Source organism: Salmo salar, chromosome ssa01 (assembly GCF_905237065.1).
Source record: "Salmo salar chromosome ssa01, Ssal_v3.1, whole genome shotgun sequence".
Taxonomy (NCBI): domain Eukaryota; kingdom Metazoa; phylum Chordata; class Actinopteri; order Salmoniformes; family Salmonidae; genus Salmo; species Salmo salar.
The window spans coordinates 2299710-2324898 of NC_059442.1; the positions used below are offsets into that span (position 1 = coordinate 2299710).

The 25189-nt window shown below is 40.3% G+C and overlaps 1 protein-coding gene across 1 annotated transcript in view; it reads left to right on the forward strand.

Moving 5' to 3' along the window:
- The window catches only part of LOC106578259 (attractin-like), a 112913-nt gene extending 110929 nt beyond the window's left edge, over positions 1-1984 (forward strand). The window contains 1 exon segment of the mRNA XM_045704991.1: positions 1506-1984. Coding sequence (XP_045560947.1) covers positions 1506-1562 — 57 coding nt within the window. The 3' untranslated portion in view covers positions 1563-1984.
- The last annotated feature ends 23205 nt before the right edge of the window (positions 1985-25189 follow it).

Consider the following 25189-nt stretch of genomic DNA (forward strand, 5'->3'; position numbering starts at 1 on the left):
TAGAATCCACCTGTGTGTAATCAAGTCTCCGTATAAATGCACCTGCTCTGTGATAGTCTCAGAGGTCCGTTTAAAGCGCAGAGAGCATCATGAAGAACAAGGAACACACCAGGCAGGTCCGAGATACTGTTGTGGAGAAGTTTAAAGCCGGATTTGGATACAAAAAGATTTCCCAAGCTTTAAACATCCCAAGGAGCACTGTGCAAGCGATAATATTGAAATGGAAGGAGTATCAGGCCACTGCAAATCTACGAAGACCCGGCCGTCCCTCTAAACTTTCAGCTCATTCAAGGAGAAGACTGATCAGAGATGCAGCCAAGAGGCCCATGATCACTCTGGATGAACTGCAGAGATCTACAGCTGAGGTGGGAGACTCTGTCCATAGGACAACAATCAGTCGTATACTGCACAAATCTGGCCTTTATGGAAGAGTGGCAAGAAGAAAGCCATTTCTTAAAGATATCCATTAAAAGTGTCGTTTAAAGTTTGCCACTAGCCACCTGGGAGACACACCAAACATGTGGAAGAAGGTGCTCTGGTCAGATGAAACCAAAATTGAACTTTTTGGCAACAATGCAAAACGTTATGTTTGGGGTAAAAGCAACACAGCTCATCACCCTAAACACAACATCCCCACTGTCAAACATGGTGGTGGCAGCATCATGGTTTGGGCCTGCTTTTCTTCAGCAGGGGCAGGGAAGATGGTTAAAATTGATGGGAAGATGGCTGGAGCCAAATACAGGACCATTCTGGAAGAAAACCTGATGGAGTCTGCAAAAGACCTGAGACTGGGACGGAGATTTGTCTTCCAACAAGACAATGATCCAAAATATAAAGCAAAATCTACAATGGAATGGTTCACAAATAAACATATCCAGGTGTTAGAATGGCCAAGTCAAAGTCCAGACCTGAATCCAATTGAGAATCTGTGGAAAGAACTGAAAACTGCTGTTCACAAACGCTCTCCATCCAACCTCACTGAGCTCGAGCTGTTTTGCAAGGAGGAATGGGCAAAAATTTGAGTCTCTCGATGTGCAAAACTGATAGAGACATAGCCCAAGCGACTTACAGCTGTAATCGCAGCAAAAGCTGGCGCTACAATGTATTAACTTAAGGGGGCTGAATAATTTTGCACGGCCAATTTTTCAGTTTTTTATTTGTTAAAAAAGTTTGAAATATCCAATAAATTTCGTTCCACTTCATGATTGTGTCCCACTTGTTGTTGATTCTTCACATAAAATTACAGTTTTATATCTTTATGTTTGAAGCCTGAAATGTGGCAAAAGGTCAAAGTTCAAGGGGGCCGAATACTTTCGCAAGGCACTGTATATATATATATATATATATATATACATACACACACACACACACGTAACATGTAAATGTAACCAGTGCAAACATTGCAGAAATATTGCACAGAAAAAGTATTTTGTTGACACAGCTTCCAAAATGGAGTATTACGTCAAGCATTTCATTAACTGCAAAACCACTCATGTCATCTGTAGATTGCAATGGCCACAGTGCGAGGTGTTCTACATTGGACGGACCAAGAGACGCCTTGAACACAAGTACGCCATACGGGTAGGCAATGAAGACTTCCCCATGGCAAGACACTACAAGTCCTTACACCATGGCAACCCTGCCTCCCTACAAGCTATGGGTATTGATCATATCCCGGCCTCTATTAGAAAAGGGGACCGTCTTAAACAGTTAAACTAAAGTGTAAGTTCTTGGTCCATTTGCTGTCATCTAGTGGACATTTTGCTCTATTGCCCTCAGCTATGTTTAGACTGTTGTTGTTCATGTTTTGCTGTGTTCTAGTGTACTATGGAATATATTGCTTTCTTATTGCTTGACACTTCTCCCAGCCATATTTAAGGTTAGAAACTACCTTTCTAAGTGTTCTGATACTTCTAGCTTGGAGTTGTATTTTTATGATAAAATATTAAAAAGTGAAATAGCTGTGTGTAGTATTGCTTACTAGGTGTGTCCAATCAATTTTGTAACCACTCCCTCTTCAAATTAGGGTTAATTGGAAAAGCTGTTAAAAAGAGGACATTGTATTATTTCTTTGTACTCCCTGACGAAGGCCATGCAGCCGAAACGCGTTGGATTTTTAAAACCTTGTTTCTATTGAACACGCCATACTAATAAAGACATTTTAATCAATTATATGAAGAGTGCCTTGGTCCTCCTTTCTATTTGATGACCAATTCACCCCTTTTACCAAAGATCACCTTCTGTCTACCAACATGTACTATTGTGTACCTTAGTAGCGCCTCCCTTCCTCCTCTTTCTACAATATATACACTTCCGTTCAAAAAGTTTGGGGTCACTTAGAAATGTCCTTGTTTTTGAAAGAAAAGCACATTTTTTTGTCCATTGAAATAACATCAAATGGATCAGAAATACAGCGTAGACATTGTTAATGTTGTAAATGACTATTGTAGCTGGAAACAGCAGATTTTTAAATGGAATATCTACATAGGGGTACAGAGGCCCATTATCAGCAACCATCACTCCTGTGTTCCAATGGCACGTTGTGTTAGCTAATCAAAGTTTATCATTTTAAAAGGCTAATTGATCATTAGAAAACCCTTTTGCAATTATGTTAGAACAGCTGAAAACTGTTGTTCTGATTAAAGAAGCAATAAAACTGGCCTTCTTTAGACTAGTTGAGTATCTGGAGCATCAGCCTTTGTGGATTCGATTACAGGCTCAAAATGGCCAGAAACAAAGGACTTTCTTCTGAAACTCGTCAGTCTATTCTTGATCTGAGAAATGAAGCCTATTCCATGTGAGAAATTGCCAAGAAACTGAAGATCTCGTACAACGCTGTGTACTACTCCCTTCACAGAACAGCGCAAACTGGCTCTAACCAGAATAGAAAGAGGAGTGGGAGGCCCGGTGCACAACTGAGCAAGAGGACAAGTACATTAGTGTCTAGTTTGAGAAACAGACGCCTCACAAGTCCTCAACTGGCAGCTTCATTAAATAGTTCACACAAAACACCAGTCTTAACGTCAACAGTGAAGAGTTGACTCCGGGAAGCTGGCCTTCTAGACAGAGTTCCTCTGTCCAGTGTGTCTGTGTGCTTTTTCCCAGTCTGCGATATGGCTTTTTCCTTGCAACTCTGAGATGCAGTGCCACTCGGGATCAGGTTAAGGAGCGCTGTAGGCTATGGCACTTCAGTCAACAAAGTGCTTTTGGATTTTCTTTTATGCATTGCCCGTTTCATTGGCTGCTGGTAAATAAATAAAATGGTTGTTCTTTTAAAAACAGCTTGTATGTGTCTGACTTCATGAATTATTCAACATTAGTGGACAAGGTTGTTCTGGCTCTGAGGACTATAATGTGCCACTCCTCTCCAACCTGGCATGGTATAATTTCATACAGAATCTTTTCTTAATTTATATACTCATCAAAGCTGATCAGGCTCGGTCTTGGCCGATATGCCGCCCTAGGCGAGATAAAGAAAATCCCTGCAAAGTACAATAGTAGCCTGGGCTGTATAGTGTCGGCCCATAATGCACTTTTTATGAATGGCCATGTGGTAGCCTAACATCTGTAAAACAGAAAATGTCATCACGGCGTCCTCTGTTTGAAGAACATATGTCAATGCAATTGAATGACCGCAGCATCAGAGTTTGTGACGTTATGCGAATATTTCGGGAAAAGTGGGAGAAACCCCATCAGACTTCATTTGAATTGTTTTGTGCGTCGAATAGAATCTTTATAAAAAAATAGTACAGTTGAAGTCGGAAGTTTACATACATTAGGTTGGAGTCATTAAAACTAGTTTTTCTACCACTCCACACATTTCTTGTTAACAAACTATAGTTTTGGCATGTCGGTTAGGACATCTACTTTGTGCATGACACAAGTAATTTTTCCAACAATTGTTAACAGATTATTTCACTTATAATTCACTGTATCACAATTCCAGTGGGTCAGAAGTTTACATACACTAAGTTGACTGTGCGTTTAAACAGCTTGGGAAATTCCAGAACATTTTAGTCAATTGGCCTACCTTCAAACTCAGTGCCTCTGCTTGACATCTTGGGAAAATCTAAAGAAATCAGACAAGACCTCAGTAAAAAAAATTGTAGACCTCCACAAGTCTGGTTCATCCTTGGGAGCAATTTCCAAACGCCTGAAGGTACCACGTCCATCTGTACAAACAATAGTACGCAGGTATAAACACCATGGGACCACGCAGCCATCATACCGCTCAGGAAGGAGACGTGTTCTGTATTATTACTTAAGCATACATACAACAGCTTTCTAAGGTCAGGACGTGACAGTACCCCCCCCCCCCCAAAGGGGGGGACTCCGAACACAACAAAAGAACCAACAAAAAAAAGACAGGGTAGGGTGGGTCACAAATGTCTATGGCGGCTCTGGTGCAGTAAGCAGAACCTTCTCATCCCGCGGATCCTCCAACAGAGGAGGCGGCTCCGGTTCGGGGCGTAACCCCCCCTCCGCCCGCTGATCCCTCCGCTTTTGTGCCACCGGACCGTGGATCGTCGGAGGAGGAAGAACTGGACCATAGATCATCGCAGCAGGCTCTGGACTGCTGGCCGTCGCTGATGGTGATGTGTAGTGGTGGTGTGTAGTGGTGGTGAGTAGTGGTGATAGTGGTGGTGGTGAGTAGTGGTGATAGTGGTGGTGATAGTGGTGGTGTGTAGTGGTGATAGTGGGGTGGTGTGTAGTAGTGGTGATAGTGGGTGGTGTGTAGTGGTGATAGTGGGGTGGTGTGTAGTGGTGATAGTGGTGGTGTGTAGTGGTGATAGTGGTGGTGTGTAGTGGTGATAGTGGGGTGGTGTGTAGTGGTGATAGTGGTGGTGTGTAGTGGTGATAGTGGGGTGGTGTGTAGTTGTGATGGGTGTGGTGTGTAGTGGTGATAGGGGTGGTGTGTAGTGGTGGTGATAGTGGGGTGGTGTGTAGTGGTGATAGTGGGGTGGTGATAGTGGTGTGTAGTGGTGGTGTGTAGTGGTGATAGTGGTGTGGTGTGTAGTGGTGATAGTGGGGTGGTGTGTAGTGGTGATAGTGGTGTGGTGTGTAGTGGTGATAGTAGTGGTGGTAGTAGTGGTGGTGTGTAGTGGTGATAGTGGGGTGGTGTGTAGTGGTGGTGATAGTGGTGTGGTGTGTAGTGGTGATAGTGGGGTGGTGTGTAGTGATGGTGTGTAGTGATGGTGTGTAGTGGTGGTGTGTAGTGGTGGTGTGTAGTGGTGGTAGTAGTGGTGGTGATAGTGGTGTGGTGTGTGGTGGTGGTGTGTAGTGGTGGTAGTAGTTGTGGTAGTAGTGGTGGTAGTAGTGGTGGTGATAGTGTTGTGGTGTGTAGTGGTGGTAGTAGTGGTGGTGATAGTGGTGGTGATATTGGTGTGGTGTGTGGTGGTGATAGTGGTGTGGTGTGTAGTGGTGGTAGTAGTGGTGGTAGTAGTGGTGGTAGTAGTGGTGGTGGTAGTAGTGGTGATAGTGGTGTGTAGTGGTGGTAGTAGTGGTGGTAGTAGTGGTGGTGATAGTGATGTGGTGTGTAGTGGTGGTAGTAGTGGTGGTAGTAGTGGTGGTGATAGTGGTGATAGTGGGGTGGTGTGTAGTGGTGATAGTGGGGTGGTGATAGTGGTGTGGTGTGTAGTGGTGGTAGTAGTGGTGGTGATAGTGGTGTGGTGTGTAGTGGTGGTAGTAGTGGTGGTGATAGTGGTGTGGTGTGTAGTGGTGATAGTGGGGTGGTGTGTAGTGGTGGTAGTAGTGGTGGTAGTAGTGGTGGTGATAGTGGTGTGTAGTGGTGGTGGTAATAGTGGTGGTAGTAGTGGTGTTGATAGTGGTGTGGTGTGTAGTGGTATAGTGGGGTGGTGTGTAGTGGTATAGTGGGGTGGTGTGTAGTGGTGGTAGTAGTGGTGTTGATAGTGGTGTGGTGTGTAGAGGTGATAGTGGTGTGGTAGTAGTGGTGGTAGTAGTGGTGGTGATAGTGGTGTGGTGTGTAGTGGTGATAGTGGTGTGGTGTGTAGTGGTGATAGTGGGGTGGTGTGTAGTGGTGGTGATAGTGGGGTGGTGATAGTGGTGGTGTGTAGTGGTGGTGATAGTGGGGTGGTGTGTAGTGGTGATAGTGGGGTGGTGTGTAGTGGTGATAGTGGGGTGGTGTGTAGTGGTGATAGTGGGGTGGTGTGTAGTGGTGATGGGGGTGGTGTGTAGTGGTGACTGGGGTGGTGTATAGTGGTGATGGGGTGGTGTATAGTGGTGATAGTGGGGTGGTGTGTAGTGGTGATAGTGGGGTGGTGTGTAGTGGTGATAGTGGGGTGGTGTGTAGTGGTGATAGTGGTGGTGTGTAGTGGTGATAGTGGTGGTGTGTAGTGGTGATAGTGGGGTGGTGTGTAGTGGTGGTGATAGTGGGGTGGTGATAGTGGTGTGTAGTGGTGGTGTGTAGTGGTGATAGTGGTGTGGTGTGTAGTGGTGATAGTGGTGTGGTGTGTAGTGGTGATAGTAGTGGTGGTAGTAGTGGTGGTGTGTAGTGGTGATAGTGGGGTGGTGATAGTGGTGTGGTGTGTAGTGGTGATAGTGGGGTGGTGTGTAGTGATGGTGTGTAGTGGTGGTGTGTAGTGGTGGTGTGTAGTGGTGGTGATAGTGGTGGTAGTAGTGGTGGTAGTAGTAGTGGTGGTAGTAGTGGTGGTAGTAGTGGTGGTAGTAGTGGTGGTAGTAGTGGTGGTGATAGTGGTGTGGTGTGTAGTGGTGGTAGTAGTGGTGGTGATAGTGGTGGTGATATTGGTGTGGTGTGTGGTGGTGATAGTGGTGTGGTGTGTAGTGGTGGTAGTAGTGGTGGTAGTAGTGGTGGTAGTAGTGGTGGTAGTAGTGGTGGTGGTAGTAGTGGTGATAGTGGTGTGGTGTGTAGTGGTGGTAGTAGTGGTGGTAGTAGTGGTGGTAGTAGTGGTGGTGATAGTGATGTGGTGTGTAGTGGTGGTAGTAGTGGTGGTGATAGTGGTGATAGTGGGGTGGTGTGTAGTGGTGATAGTGGGGTGGTGATAGTGGTGTGGTGTGTAGTGGTGGTGGTAGTAGTGGTAGTAGTAGTGGTGTTGATAGTGGTGTGGTGTGTAGTGGTATAGTGGGGTGGTGTGTAGTGGTATAGTGGGGTGGTGTGTAGTGGTGGTAGTAGTGGTGTTGATAGTGGTGTGGTGTGTAGTGGTGATAGTGGTGTGGTGTGTAGTGGTGGTAGTAGTGGTGGTAGTAGTGGTGGTGATAGTGGTGTGGTGTGTAGTGGTGATAGTGGTGTGGTGTGTAGTAGTGGTGTGTAGTGGTGGTGATAGTGGTGTGGTGTGTAGTGGTGATAGGTGTGTGGTGTGTAGTGGTGATAGTGGGGTGGTGATAGTGATGTGGTGTGTAGTGGTGATAGTGGTGTGGTGTGTAGTGGTGATAGTGGTGTGGTGTGTAGTGGTGGTAGTAGTGGTGGTGTGTAGTGGTGGTGATAGTGGGGTGGTGTGTGGTGGTGGTAGTAGTGGTGGTGGTAGTAGTGGTGGTGATAGTGGTGTGGTGTGTGGTGGTGTGAAGTGGTGGTGGTAGTAGTGGTGGTGATAGTGGGGCGGTGTGTGGTGGTGGTAGTAGTGGTGGTAGTAGTGGTGGTGATAGTGGTGGTAGTAGTGGTGGTAGTAGTGGTGGTGATATTGGTGTGGTGTGTGGTGGTGTGTAGTGGTGGTGATAGTGGTGGTGATAGTGGTGTGGTGTGTGGTGGTCGTAGTAGTGGTGGTGTGTAGTGGTGGTAGTAGTGGTGGTGATAGTGGTGTGGTGTGTAGTGGTGGTGGTAGTAGTGGTGGTAGTAGTGGTGGTAGTAGTGGTGATAGTGGTGTGGTGTGGGGTGGTGGTAGTAGTGGTGGTGGTAGTAGTGGTGATAGTGGTGTGGTGTGTAGTGGTGGTAGTAGTGGTGGTGATAGTGGTGGTGATAGTGGTGTGGTGTGTGGTGGTGGTGATAGTGGTGGTAGTGGTGGTGGTAGTAGTGGTGGTAGTGGTGATGGTAGTAGTGGTGGTAGTAGTGGTGGTAGTAGTGGTAGTAGTAGTGGTGGTAGTAGTGGTAGTAGTAGGGGTGGTAGTAGTGGTAATAGGTGTGTGGTGTGTAGTGGTGTTTTCCATCCAAGTTGTCAGACCCAGGTGGTTAGTCATTGTTGATTGATAAATAATATGTTTTCACCTCATCCACACTCACTTTTACACATTTCAAAATGATGCTGAATAAAAAATATAAACGCAACATTTCAAAGATTTGAGGTGGATTTTAGAAGATAAACATAACATTCCTGCAGTCAGCATGCCAATTCCACTCTCCCTCAAAAGTTGAGACATATTTGGCCATTTGTTGTGTGACACAACTGCACATTTTAGTGGCCTTTTATTGTCCCCAACACAAGGTGCACCTGTGTAATGATCATGATGTTTAATCAACTACTTGATATGCCACACCTGTCAGGTGGATGGATTATCTTGGCAAAGGATAAATGCTCACTAACAGGGATGTAAACTTATGTGTGCATAAAATTTGAGAGAAATAAGCTTTTTGTGGGTATGGGAAACATTTCTGGGATCTTTTATTTCAGCTCATGAAACATGGGACCAATACTTTACCTGTTGCGTATGTAACAGTACTCTTCTTGCGTTGTGTACAATCAATCATCGACACGAACTCCAACTTGTACCACCAGTCATGGAGCTTTATTCTGATAGGAACAGCACAAAATTGCACGTCATGTAATGCACGGCTCACCATCCAACTCTGCACTCATGCACTGTACAAAATATCAGGGGCGGAAATCCCGGGGGGTACGGGGGGACACTCCCCCCCCATCCTGGGAAAAATATGATTTGTCCCCCCCAATATATCACTGAAACATAACTATGTAATTTAAATAATATTAATAATACGCAATGAAAGCAATTGTGCTGATTATAGACATTTAATAGCGCGTTTTTAAGTTTCAAAAGATTGCGACCCCCCCCCACCCTTTGCCTCACAATGGTTTGATCCACTGCCAGTTCCTTAGTTGGCAAGGTAACAGAGGGGTCGTATCTACTGTCTGAAAGGCACTCAATGAACGTAACTGACGTGAGGTTAATCCAGTCAATCGCGCACACACACTAGCTGAATATGCAGAGCTAGCGCGCAAATATTAACTATTAAGCTAGCTAGTACCTATTCCATTTATGTGGCCTCGTCAAAGATGGAATCTTTGCTATCGTCAATTTATTCCAAGATCAGCATGCAGATGATGTAAGTTAGTGCTTCAAAGTCCCTGTGATAAGGTTAGCGACAAACTGAAGTCCAAACTGAACAGAACTACACTCTCTTCTACCATTGTCTTAAATATATTTAATGGTCTCGTTGCAAAAGCTAAATTGTCGCAAGGGAACTTTTATTTATTTATTTTATTTCACCTTTATTTAACCCGGGTAGCAAAGATTATAGCAAACACCACTGAAACGGAATTGGTGCTCGCTAGCTTTGCAAATTCAGCTATTGTTGGAAGCCAGCCAATATGAAACAAACTATTAAAATTACAAAAGGTTGCAGCATATGTTGTGTAAATGGTGAACTCATACAGCTGTCAACTCTTGTCATTTTAATCCGTTTCACATTTGCTAGCTACTGTCATGACGTTGGCCTCTTTTGGTACAGGGAGGACAGTTGACCCCCTCCCTTTTGCACCACCACCCAACCTACCTTCCCCCCAATCCGCCCTGTGTGAAAGGGTTGTAAAAACTCTAAAATTCCAGGAGAGTCTCTGGCCACATGGCCCATAGAGAGACACAGGAAATTCTTCCAACTCACAGAATTGGGGAGCCAAGCGACATTTTGTGTTCTGGAGAAGGTATGGAAGATTGGTGAAGAATCCAGCTACGAACTGATCCGCTTGGTACAATTTTGTGATACTCAGAAGAGACAATATAGCCATATTACCATAAAACGGTTTATATAATAGCCTCAGCTTGAGACTTGCATCATAATGGGTGTATGGAATGTATTAATAAGGATAAAGCTTTTATAATACATTGAGATGCTATTGTTCTGATGTTAATGTGATAGAATTGTATTTCTGTAACCAAGTCTAACTCAGTCATAGGCACACCCCCAGGGACACATACAGGACCAGGCGTCATTTGACAAGCCTGTTCGATGGGCACTATAAAACACCCCCTGATTTACATTTCCCCAGACCAGGCCTCCACTCCGTTGGCCAATAGGTTTTACCATCCAATTCCTCTACTGAAAGTGAACCATACCATGTGGTTAACTTTTAGACTATTGATACCGACAGAATAAGAACAAGTCTTTGATATTAATTATTAGTCTGCAGCTAAGTAAATTATATCATCGAACGCGAAGACCAACGAAACATCCATTCTAACCGAGAGAGAGAGAGAGAGAGAGAGAGAACGCGGAGAAAACTCCCCAACAGAACCGAACTCTCCAACAAGAATCAGAACGACACACTGAGCGTAAATATATATTGATTGCAATTGTTCCCGAATGAGTGAGCCTTCAATTGTCAATTGTTAATATTAATGAACTCTGTAGGTGTGCATTCTCAGCTGACCGTTTATGACCCATTGTCTAACAGACCAGCCATGCCTGTTAGCCATTAGTGCACATTACTATACCAATCCTTTGTGACGATAATTACTGTTTGTATGTTTTCTGTTAATTACTTAGTGTAGTAAATAAATGATTTTAAGACAATTGATGTATGGATGATTTTAGTAAAGACTGGGTTCGTGCAGATACAACAATTTACGACGTTTGGAATGAGACTGGACTCGAGGTAAAATACACCATTTAAACCAGAAGATAATCGGCCTATACTATAATAGAATATAATATTATAGTACAGGAAAGTTATATTAGGAAAATTATAGCTTTGTAATCTGAATATTCTCCTTGGTGCCCCGATCTCCTAGTTAATTACAATTAAACGATTAATCAGTTTAATCGCGTGATAATAATTACAGGGAGCTAATTGATAAACATGTCTTCAGTTTAATGGTACCCCCAAAGACACGACACTACCTTTTAGATCGAAGCCCAAATAGAATGATAAAAGATAAGATGATAGAAGCCCATCTCCTACTGTAAATAACCTACACACTGTGTGTGTAGCCAGCCAGCCAGGTAGAAAAATGGCAGAAAAATAAAAGACGGACATCAGAGTAAGTAAGAACCCTAGTAGCCTAATATCTCAAAGACTAGTTGATAAAATGTTCATAAGAAAGAAATGAATGCCATGGATGGTTAGAGTGGAGGGGGGGGCAGGTAGCCTAGTGGTTAGAGTGTAGGGGCGGCAGGTAGCCTAGTGGTTAGAGTGTAGGGGCGGCAGGTAGCCTAGTGGTTAGAGTGTAGGGGCGGCAGGTAGCCTAGTGGTTAGAGTGGAGGGGGGGCAGGTAGCCTAGTGGTTAGAGTGTAGGGGCGGCAGGTAGCCTAGTGGTTAGAGTGTAGGGGGGGCAGGTAGCCTAGTGGTTAGAGTGTAGAGGAGGCAGGTAGCCTAGTGGTTAGAGTGTAGGGGGGCAGGTAGCCTAGTGGTTAGAGTGTAGGGGCGGCAGGTAGCCTAGTGGTTAGAGTGGAGGGCGGCAGGTAGCCTAGTGGTTCGAGTGTAGGGGCGGCAGGTAGCCTAGTGGTTAGAGTGTAGGGGCGGCAGGTAGCCTAGTGGTTAGAGTGTAGGGGCGGCAGGTAGCCTAGTGGTTAGAGTGTAGAGGAGGCAGGTAGCCTAGTGGTTAGAGTGTAGAGGAGGCAGGTAGCCTAGTGGTTAGAGTGTAGAGGAGGCAGGAAGCCTAGTGGTTAGAGTGTAGGGGGATGCAGGTAGCCTAGTGGTTAGAGTGTAGGGGCGGCAGGTAGATTAGTGGTTAGAGTGTAGGGGCGGCAGGTAGCCTAGTGGTTAGAGTGTAGGGGCGGCAGGTAGCCTAGTGGTTAGAGTGTAGGGGCGGCAGGTAGACTAGTGGTTAGAGTGTAGGGGCGGCAGGTAGCCTAACCTTGCCTCGAACTGCCTCTCTTATGGGTCAGAATATAATTATGTAATTACGTCTTCTCTGCTCCACGATGTCAGTGTCCTTTTGGCTTAGTGGTCTGATTCCTCGCCCTCGCTCTGAAAGGGGTCTTCTGAGGACAGACAGACCTGTAGCTCAGCTCACAGCGTAGGAATGAAAACAGCTTAGATACCACGATTCAATGGAGAGTGGAGACCGGGTGGTCTGGCTTGAATTCACCCGCTTAGACACAGCTATTCGTCTGTAGCTTGGGTAGAAAAAAAGATTTATTTGTCTTCAACTTTGTGTTGCGTTTTGGGTTTGTTGACTACTCAGACCTTGGCTGCAGCTTGTGGTCAGTTAGTCTGAGATGTTAATTCTTAACTCAAATGTCTGTGGGCGTCTTCCGCCTTTAGGGCAATTCTCTGGGCGTACCCAGTTACGAGGCAAGGTCTGGATTTTACTCAAATCCAATTTTAGACAACTAACTTCACATTTCATCTTTACCAAAACATTCTCTTTGATTTGGACAACGTACAATGTATAAACATCAAACATATCCTAGGAAAACTCTTAAAGTTACAATGTTTTCGTTATAACGTTGTCCTTTAACTTTTAATAACAAAACAAAAAATGACATTCATTTTCATATTCCATCTATCGTCATGACCACCATTGTGGCTGACGAAAACCCCTTGTCCCAAAGTCTATTTATTGCATGTTTTAATGTTCTGAGGCTGGTTCTCCATAGTGAGAGGACAAAGGATTTTAGTCTGTTGCCTAAGATTTACAATGGGTGTGAGGGGTCATAAAACCCCCCCACGTCTTCCTGTCCCTGGAGATCCCTTCTCCTCTGGTGGGGATGAAATCTCTCTGCAGGATTGTGGTCACTGGTAACCTGAGCTGAGCAGGACAGTCATGACAGGGTTATAATACAACCAGAATGTCATCACTGATAGGGTTATAATACAACCAGAATGTCATCACTGATAGGGTTATAATACAACCAGAATGTCATCACTGATAGGGTTATAATACAACCAGAATGTCATCACTGATAGGGTTATAATACAACCAGAATGTCATCACTGAGGGTTATAATACAACCAGAATGTCATCACTGATAGGGTTATAATACAACCAGAATGTCATCACTGATAGGGTTATAATACAACCAGAATGTCATCACTGATAGGGTTATAATACAACCAGAATGTCATCACTGATAGGGTTATAATACAACCAGAATGTCATCACTGATAGGGTTATAATACAACCAGAATGTCATCACTGAGGGTTATAATACAACCAGAATGTCATCACTGAGGGTTATAATACAACCAGAATGTCATCACTGATAGGGTTATAATACAACCAGAATGTCATCACTGAGGGTTATAATACAACCAGAATGTCATCACTGAGGGTTATAATACAACCAGAATGTCATCACTGATAGGGTTATAATACAACCAGAATGTCATCACTGATAGGGTTATAATACAACCAGAATGTCATCACTGATAGGGTTATAATACAACCAGAATGTCATCACTGATAGGGTTATAATACAACCAGAATGTCATCACTGATAGGGTTATAATACAACCAGAATGTCATCACTGATAGGGTTATAATACAACCAGAATGTCATCACTGATAGGGTTATAATACAACCAGAATGTCATCACTGAGGGTTATAATACAACCAGAATGTCATCACTGATAGGGTTATAATACAACCAGAATGTCATCACTGAGGGTTATAATACAACCAGAATGTCATCACTGAGGGTTATAATACAACCAGAATGTCATCACTGAGGGTTATAATACAACCAGAATGTCATCACTGATAGGGTTATAATACAACCAGAATGTCATCACTGATAGGGTTATAATACAACCAGAATGTCATCACTGATAGGGTTATAATACAACCAGAATGTCATCACTGAGGGTTATAATACAACCAGAATGTCATCACTGATAGGGTTATAATACAACCAGAATGTCATCACTGATAGGGTTATAATACAACCAGAATGTCATCACTGAGGGTTATAATACAACCAGAATGTCATCACTGATAGGGTTATAATACAACCAGAATGTCATCACTGATAGGGTTATAATACAACCAGAATGTCATCACTGAGGGTTATAATACAACCAGAATGTCATCACTGATAGGGTTATAATACAACCAGAATGTCATCACTGATAGGGTTATAATACAACCAGAATGTCATCACTGATAGGGTTATAATACAACCAGAATGTCATCACTGATAGGGTTATAATACAACCAGAATGTCATCACTGATAGGGTTATAATACAACCAGAATGTCATCACTGATAGGGTTATAATACAACCAGAATGTCATCACTGATAGGGTTATAATACAACCAGAATGTCATCACTGATAGGGTTATAATACAACCAGAATGTCATCACTGATAGGGTTATAATACAACCAGAATGTCATCACTGATAGGGTTATAATACAACCAGAATGTCATCACTGATAGGGTTATAATACAACCAGAATGTCATCACTGATAGGGTTATAATACAACCAGAATGTCATCACTGATAGGGTTATAATACAACCAGAATGTCATCACTGATAGGGTTATAATACAACCAGAATGTCATCACTGATAGGGTTATAATACAACCAGAATGTCATCACTGATAGGGTTATAATACAACCAGAATGTCATCACTGATAGGGTTATAATACAACCAGAATGTCATCACTGATAGGGTTATAATACAACCAGAATGTCATCACTGATAGGGTTATAATACAACCAGAATGTCATCACTGAGGGTTATAATACAACCAGAATGTCATCACTGATAGGGTTATAATACAACCAGAATGTCATCACTGATAGGGTTATAATACAACCAGAATGTCATCACTGATAGGGTTATAATACAACCAGAATGTCATCACTGAAGGGTTATAATACAACCAGAATGTCATCACTGATAGGGTTATAATACAACCAGAATGTCATCACTGATAGGGTTATAATACAACCAGAATGTCATCACTGATAGGGTTATAATACAACCAGAATGTCATCACTGATAGGGTTATAATACAACCAGAATGTCATCACTGAGGGTTATAATACAACCAGAATGTCATCACTGATAGGGTTATAATACAACCAGAATGTCATCACTGATAGGGTTATAATACAACCAGAATGTCATCACTGATAGGGTTATAATACAACCAGAATGTCATCACTGATAGGGTTATAATACAACCAGAATGTCATCACTGATAGGGTTATAATACAACCAGAATGTCATCACTGATAGGGTTATAATACAACCAGAATGTCATCACTGAGGGTTATAATACAACCAGAATGTCATCACTGAGGGTTATAATACAACCAGAATGTCATCACTGATAGGGTTATAATACAACCAGAATGTCATCACTGAGGGTTATAATACAACCAGAATGTCATCACTGATAGGGTTATAATACAACCAGAATGTCATCACTGAGGGTTATAATACAACCAGAATGTCATCACTGGAGGGTTATAATACAACCAGAATGTCATCACTGAGGGTTATAATACAACCAGAATGTCATCACTGATAGGGTTATAATACAACCAGAATGTCATCACTGTAGGGTTATAATACAACCAGAATGTCATCACTGATAGGGTTATAATACAACCAGAATGTCATCACTGAGGGTTATAATACAACCAGAATGTCATCACTGATAGGGTTATAATACAACCAGAATGTCATCACTGAGGGTTATAATACAACCAGAATGTCATCACTGATAGGGTTATAATACAACCAGAATGTCATCACTGATAGGGTTATAATACAACCAGAATGTCATCACTGATAGGGTTATAATACAACCAGAATGTCATCACTGATAGGGTTATAATACAACCAGAATGTCATCACTGATAGGGTTATAATACAACCAGAATGTCATCACTGAGGGTTATAATACAACCAGAATGTCATCACTGAGGGTTATAATACAACCAGAATGTCATCACTGATAGGGTTATAATACAACCAGAATGTCATCACTGATAGGGTTATAATACAACCAGAATGTCATCACTGATAGGGTTATAATACAACCAGAATGTCATCACTGATAGGGTTATAATACAACCAGAATGTCATCACTGATAGGGTTATAATACAACCAGAATGTCATCACTGATAGGGTTATAATACAACCAGAATGTCATCACTGATAGGGTTATAATACAACCAGAATGTCATCACTGATAGGGTTATAATACAACCAGAATGTCATCACTGATAGGGTTATAATACAACCAGAATGTCATCACTGATAGGGTTATAATACAACCAGAATGTCATCACTGATAGGGTTATAATACAACCAGAATGTCATCACTGATAGGGTTATAATACAACCAGAATGTCATCACTGATAGGGTTATAATACAACCAGAATGTCATCACTGATAGGGTTATAATACAACCAGAATGTCATCACTGATAGGGTTATAATACAACCAGAATGTCATCACTGATAGGGTTATAATACAACCAGAATGTCATCACTGAGGGTTATAATACAACCAGAATGTCATCACTGATAGGGTTATAATACAACCAGAATGTCATCACTGATAGGGTTATAATACAACCAGAATGTCATCACTGATAGGGTTATAATACAACCAGAATGTCATCACTGATAGGGTTATAATACAACCAGAATGTCATCACTGATAGGGTTATAATACAACCAGAATGTCATCACTGATAGGGTTATAATACAACCAGAATGTCATCACTGATAGGGTTATAATACAACCAGAATGTCATCACTGATAGGGTTATAATACAACCAGAATGTCATCACTGATAGGGTTATAATACAACCAGAATGTCATCACTGATAGGGTTATAATACAACCAGAATGTCATCACTGATAGGGTTATAATACAACCAGAATGTCATCACTGATAGGGTTATAATACAACCAGAATGTCATCACTGATAGGGTTATAATACAACCAGAATGTCATCACTGATAGGGTTATAATACAACCAGAATGTCATCACTGATAGGGTTATAATACAACCAGAATGTCATCACTGATAGGGTTATAATACAACCAGAATGTCATCACTGATAGGGTTATAATACAACCAGAATGTCATCACTGATAGGGTTATAATACAACCAGAATGTCATCACTGATAGGGTTATAATACAACCAGAATGTCATCACTGATAGGGTTATAATACAACCAGAATGTCATCACTGATAGGGTTATAATACAACCAGAATGTCATCACTGATAGGGTTATAATACAACCAGAATGTCATCACTGATAGGGTTATAATACAACCAGAATGTCATCACTGATAGGGTTATAATACAACCAGAATGTCATCACTGAAGGGTTATAATACAACCAGAATGTCATCACTGATAGGGTTATAATACAACCAGAATGTCATCACTGATAGGGTTATAATACAACCAGAATGTCATCACTGATAGGGTTATAATACAACCAGAATGTCATCACTGATAGGGTTATAATACAACCAGAATGTCATCACTGATAGGGTTATAATACAACCAGAATGTCATCACTGATAGGGTTATAATACAACCAGAATGTCATCACTGATAGGGTTATAATACAACCAGAATGTCATCACTGATAGGGTTATAATACAACCAGAATGTCATCACTGATAGGGTTATAATACAACCAGAATGTCATCACTGATAGGGTTATAATACAACCAGAATGTCATCACTGATAGGGTTATAATACAACCAGAATGTCATCACTGATAGGGTTATAATACAACCAGAATGTCATCACTGATAGGGTTATAATACAACCAGAATGTCATCACTGATAGGGTTATAATACAACCAGAATGTCATCACTGATAGGGTTATAATACAACCAGAATGTCATCACTGATAGGGTTATAATACAACCAGAATGTCATCACTGAAGGGTTATAATACAACCAGAATGTCATCACTGATAGGGTTATAATACAACCAGAATGTCATCACTGATAGGGTTATAATACAACCAGAATGTCATCACTGATAGGGTTATAATACAACCAGAATGTCATCACTGATAGGGTTATAATACAACCAGAATGTCATCACTGATAGGGTTATAATACAACCAGAATGTCATCACTGATAGGGTTATAATACAACCAGAATGTCATCACTGATAGGGTTATAATACAACCAGAATGTCATCACTGATAGGGTTATAATACAACCAGAATGTCATCACTGATAGGGTTATAATACAACCAGAATGTCATCACTGATAGGGTTATAATACAACCAGAATGTCATCACTGATAGGGTTATAATACAACCAGAATGTCATCACTGATAGGGTTATAATACAACCAGAATGTCATCACTGATAGGGTTATAATACAACCAGAATGTCATCACTGATAGGGTTATAATACAACCAGAATGTCATCACTGATAGGGTTATAATACAACCAGAATGTCATCACTGATAGGGTTATAATACAACCAGAATGTCATCACTGATAGGGTTATAATACAACCAGAATGTCATCACTGATAGGGTTATAATACAACCAGAATGTCATCACTGATAGGGTTATAATACAACCAGAATGTCATCACTGATAGGGTTATAATACAACCAGAATGTCATCACTGATAGGGTTATAATACAACCAGAATGTCATCACTGATAGGGTTATAATACAACCAGAATGTCATCACTGATAGGGTTATAATACAACCAGAATGTCATCACTGATAGGGTTATAATACAACCAGAATGTCATCACTGATAGGGTTATAATACAACCAGAATGTCATCACTGATAGGGTTATAATACAACCAGAATGTCATCACTGATAGGGTTATAATACAACCAGAATGTCATCACTGATAGGGTTATAATACAACCAGAATGTCATCACTGATAGGGTTATAATACAACCAGAATGTCATCACTGATAGGGTTATAATACAACCAGAATGTCATCACTGATAGGGTTATAATACAACCAGAATGTCATCACTGATAGGGTTATAATACAACCAGAATGTCATCACTGATAGGGTTATAATACAACCAGAATGTCATCACTGATAGGGTTATAATACAACCAGAATGTCATCACTGATAGGGTTATAATACAACCAGAATGTCATCACTGATAGGGTTATAATACAACCAGAATGTCATCACTGATAGGGTTATAATACAACCAGAATGTCATCACTGATAGGGTTATAATACAACCAGAATGTCATCACTGATAGGGTTATAATACAACCAGAATGTCATCACTGATAGGGTTATAATACAACCAGAATGTCATCACTGATAGGGTTATAATACAACCAGAATGTCATCACTGATAGGGTTATAATACAACCAGAATGTCATCACTGATAGGGTTATAATACAACCAGAATGTCATCACTGATAGGGTTATAATACAACCAGAATGTCATCACTGATAGGGTTATAATACAACCAGAATGTCATCACTGATAGGGTTATAATACAACCAGAATGTCATCACTGATAGGGTTATAATACAACCAGAATGTCATCACTGATAGGGTTATAATACAACCAGAATGTCATCACTGATAGGGTTATAATACAACCAGAATGTCATCACTGATAGGGTTATAATACAACCAGAATGTCATCACTGATAGGGTTATAATACAACCAGAATGTCATCACTGATAGGGTTATAATACAACCAGAATGTCATCACTGATAGGGTTATAATACAACCAGAATGTCATCACTGATAGGGTTATAATACAACCAGAATGTCATCACTGATAGGGTTATAATACAACCAGAATGTCATCACTGATAGGGTTATAATACAACCAGAATGTCATCACTGATAGGGTTATAATACAACCAGAATGTCATCACTGATAGGGTTATAATACAACCAGAATGTCATCACTGATAGGGTTATAATACAACCAGAATGTCATCACTGATAGGGTTATAATACAACCAGAATGTCATCACTGATAGGGTTATAATACAACCAGAATGTCATCACTGATAGGGTTATAATACAACCAGAATGTCATCACTGATAGGGTTATAATACAACCAGAATGTCATCACTGATAGGGTTATAATACAACCAGAATGTCATCACTGATAGGGTTATAATACAACCAGAATGTCATCACTGATAGGGTTATAATACAACCAGAATGTCATCACTGATAGGGTTATAATACAACCAGAATGTCATCACTGATAGGGTTATAATACAACCAGAATGTCATCACTGATAGGGTTATAATACAACCAGAATGTCATCACTGATAGGGTTATAATACAACCAGAATGTCATCACTGATAGGGTTATAATACAACCAGAATGTCATCACTGATAGGGTTATAATACAACCAGAATGTCATCACTGATAGGGTTATAATACAACCAGAATGTCATCACTGATAGGGTTATAATACAACCAGAATGTCATCACTGATAGGGTTATAATACAACCAGAATGTCATCACTGATAGGGTTATAATACAACCAGAATGTCATCACTGATAGGGTTATAATACAACCAGAATGTCATCACTGATAGGGTTATAATACAACCAGAATGTCATCACTGATAGGGTTATAATACAACCAGAATGTCATCACTGATAGGGTTATAATACAACCAGAATGTCATCACTGATAGGGTTATAATACAACCAGAATGTCATCACTGATAGGGTTATAATACAACCAGAATGTCATCACTGAGGGTTATAATACAACCAGAATGTCATCACTGATAGGGTTATAATACAACCAGAATGTCATCACTGATAGGGTTATAATACAACCAGAATGTCATCACTGATAGGGTTATAATACAACCAGAATGTCATCACTGATAGGGTTATAATACAACCAGAATGTCATCACTGATAGGGTTATAATACAACCAGAATGTCATCACTGATAGGGTTATAATACAACCAGAATGTCATCACTGATAGGGTTATAATACAACCAGAATGTCATCACTGATAGGGTTATAATACAACCAGAATGTCATCACTGATAGGGTTATAATACAACCAGAATGTCATCACTGATAGGGTTATAATACAACCAGAATGTCATCACTGATAGGGTTATAATACAACCAGAATGTCATCACTGATAGGGTTATAATACAACCAGAATGTCATCACTGATAGGGTTATAATACAACCAGAATGTCATCACTGATAGGGTTATAATACAACCAGAATGTCATCACTGATAGGGTTATAATACAACCAGAATGTCATCACTGATAGGGTTATAATACAACCAGAATGTCATCACTGATAGGGTTATAATACAACCAGAATGTCATCACTGATAGGGTTATAATACAACCAGAATGTCATCACTGATAGGGTTATAATACAACCAGAATGTCATCACTGATAGGGTTATAATACAACCAGAATGTCATCACTGAGGGTTATAATACAACCAGAATGTCATCACTGATAGGGTTATAATACAACCAGAATGTCATCACTGATAGGGTTATAATACAACCAGAATGTCATCACTGATAGGGTTATAATACAACCAGAATGTCATCACTGATAGGGTTATAATACAACCAGAATGTCATCACTGATAGGGTTATAATACAACCAGAATGTCATCACTGATAGGGTTATAATACAACCAGAATGTCATCACTGATAGGGTTATAATACAACCAGAATGTCATCACTGATAGGGTTATAATACAACCAGAATGTCATCACTGATAGGGTTATAATACAACCAGAATGTCATCACTGATAGGGTTATAATACAACCAGAATGTCATCACTGATAGGGTTATAATACAACCAGAATGTCATCACTGATAGGGTTATAATACAACCAGAATGTCATCACTGATAGGGTTATAATACAACCAGAATGTCATCACTGATAGGGTTATAATACAACCAGAATGTCATCACTGATAGGGTTATAATACAACCAGAATGTCATCACTGATAGGGTTATAATACAACCAGAATGTCATCACTGATAGGGTTATAATACAACCAGAATGTCATCACTGATAGGGTTATAATACAACCAGAATGTCATCACTGATAGGGTTATAATACAACCAGAATGTCATCACTGATAGGGTTATAATACAACCAGAATGTCATCACTGATAGGGTTATAATACAACCAGAATGTCATCACTGATAGGGTTATAATACAACCAGAATGTCATCACTGATAGGGTTATAATACAACCAGAATGTCATCACTGATAGGGTTATAATACAACCAGAATGTCATCACTGATAGGGTTATAATACAACCAGAATGTCATCACTGATAGGGTTATAATACAACCAGAATGTCATCACTGATAGGGTTATAATACAACCAGAATGTCATCACTGATAGGGTTATAATACAACCAGAATGTCATCACTGATAGGGTTATAATACAACCAGAATGTCATCACTGATAGGGTTATAATACAACCAGAATGTCATCACTGATAGGGTTATAATACAACCAGAATGTCATCACTGATAGGGTTATAATACAACCAGAATGTCATCACTGATAGGGTTATAATACAACCAGAATGTCATCACTGATAGGGTTATAATACAACCAGAATGTCATCACTGATAGGGTTATAATACAACCAGAATGTCATCACTGATAGGGTTATAATACAACCAGAATGTCATCACTGATAGGGTTATAATACAACCAGAATGTCATCACTGATAGGGTTATAATACAACCAGAATGTCATCACTGATAGGGTTATAATACAACCAGAATGTCATCACTGATAGGGTTATAATACAACCAGAATGTCATCACTGATAGGGTTATAATACAACCAGAATGTCATCACTGATAGGGTTATAATACAACCAGAATGTCATCACTGATAGGGTTATAATACAACCAGAATGTCATCACTGAGGGTTATAATACAACCAGAATGTCATCACTGATAGGGTTATAATACAACCAGAATGTCATCACTGATAGGGTTATAATACAACCAGAATGTCATCACTGATAGGGTTATAATACAACCAGAATGTCATCACTGATAGGGTTATAATACAACCAGAATGTCATCACTGATAGGGTTATAATACAACCAGAATGTCATCACTGATAGGGTTATAATACAACCAGAATGTCATCACTGAAGGGTTATAATACAACCAGAATGTCATCACTGATAGGGTTATAATACAACCAGAATGTCATCACTGATAGGGTTATAATACAACCAGAATGTCATCACTGATAGGGTTATAATACAACCAGAATGTCATCACTGATAGGGTTATAATACAACCAGAATGTCATCACTGATAGGGTTATAATACAACCAGAATGTCATCACTGATAGGGTTATAATACAACCAGAATGTCATCACTGAGGGTTATAATACAACCAGAATGTCATCACTGATAGGGTTATAATACAACCAGAATGTCATCACTGATAGGGTTATAATACAACCAGAATGTCATCACTGATAGGGTTATAATACAACCAGAATGTCATCACTGATAGGGTTATAATACAACCAGAATGTCATCACTGATAGGGTTATAATACAACCAGAATGTCATCACTGATAGGGTTATAATACAACCAGAATGTCATCACTGATAGGGTTATAATACAACCAGAATGTCATCACTGATAGGGTTATAATACAACCAGAATGTCATCACTGATAGGGTTATAATACAACCAGAATGTCATCACTGATAGGGTTATAATACAACCAGAATGTCATCACTGATAGGGTTATAATACAACCAGAATGTCATCACTGATAGGGTTATAATACAACCAGAATGTCATCACTGATAGGGTTATAATACAACCAGAATGTCATCACTGATAGGGTTATAATACAACCAGAATGTCATCACTGATAGGGTTATAATACAACCAGAATGTCATCACTGATAGGGTTATAATACAACCAGAATGTCATCACTGATAGGGTTATAATACAACCAGAATGTCATCACTGATAGGGTTATAATACAACCAGAATGTCATCACTGATAGGGTTATAATACAACCAGAATGTCATCACTGATAGGGTTATAATACAACCAGAATGTCATCACTGATAGGGTTATAATACAACCAGAATGTCATCACTGATAGGGTTATAATACAACCAGAATGTCATCACTGATAGGGTTATAATACAACCAGAATGTCATCACTGATAGGGTTATAATACAACCAGAATGTCATCACTGATAGGGTTATAATACAACCAGAATGTCATCACTGATAGGGTTATAATACAACCAGAATGTCATCACTGATAGGGTTATAATACAACCAGAATGTCATCACTGATAGGGTTATAATACAACCAGAATGTCATCACTGATAGGGTTATAATACAACCAGAATGTCATCACTGATAGGGTTATAATACAACCAGAATGTCATCACTGATAGGGTTATAATACAACCAGAATGTCATCACTGATAGGGTTATAATACAACCAGAATGTCATCACTGATAGGGTTATAATACAACCAGAATGTCATCACTGATAGGGTTATAATACAACCAGAATGTCATCACTGATAGGGTTATAATACAACCAGAATGTCATCACTGATAGGGTTATAATACAACCAGAATGTCATCACTGATAGGGTTATAATACAACCAGAATGTCATCACTGATAGGGTTATAATACAACCAGAATGTCATCACTGATAGGGTTATAATACAACCAGAATGTCATCACTGATAGGGTTATAATACAACCAGAATGTCATCACTGATAGGGTTATAATACAACCAGAATGTCATCACTGATAGGGTTATAATACAACCAGAATGTCATCACTGATAGGGTTATAATACAACCAGAATGTCATCACTGATAGGGTTATAATACAACCAGAATGTCATCACTGATAGGGTTATAATACAACCAGAATGTCATCACTGATAGGGTTATAATACAACCAGAATGTCATCACTGATAGGGTTATAATACAACCAGAATGTCATCACTGATAGGGTTATAATACAACCAGAATGTCA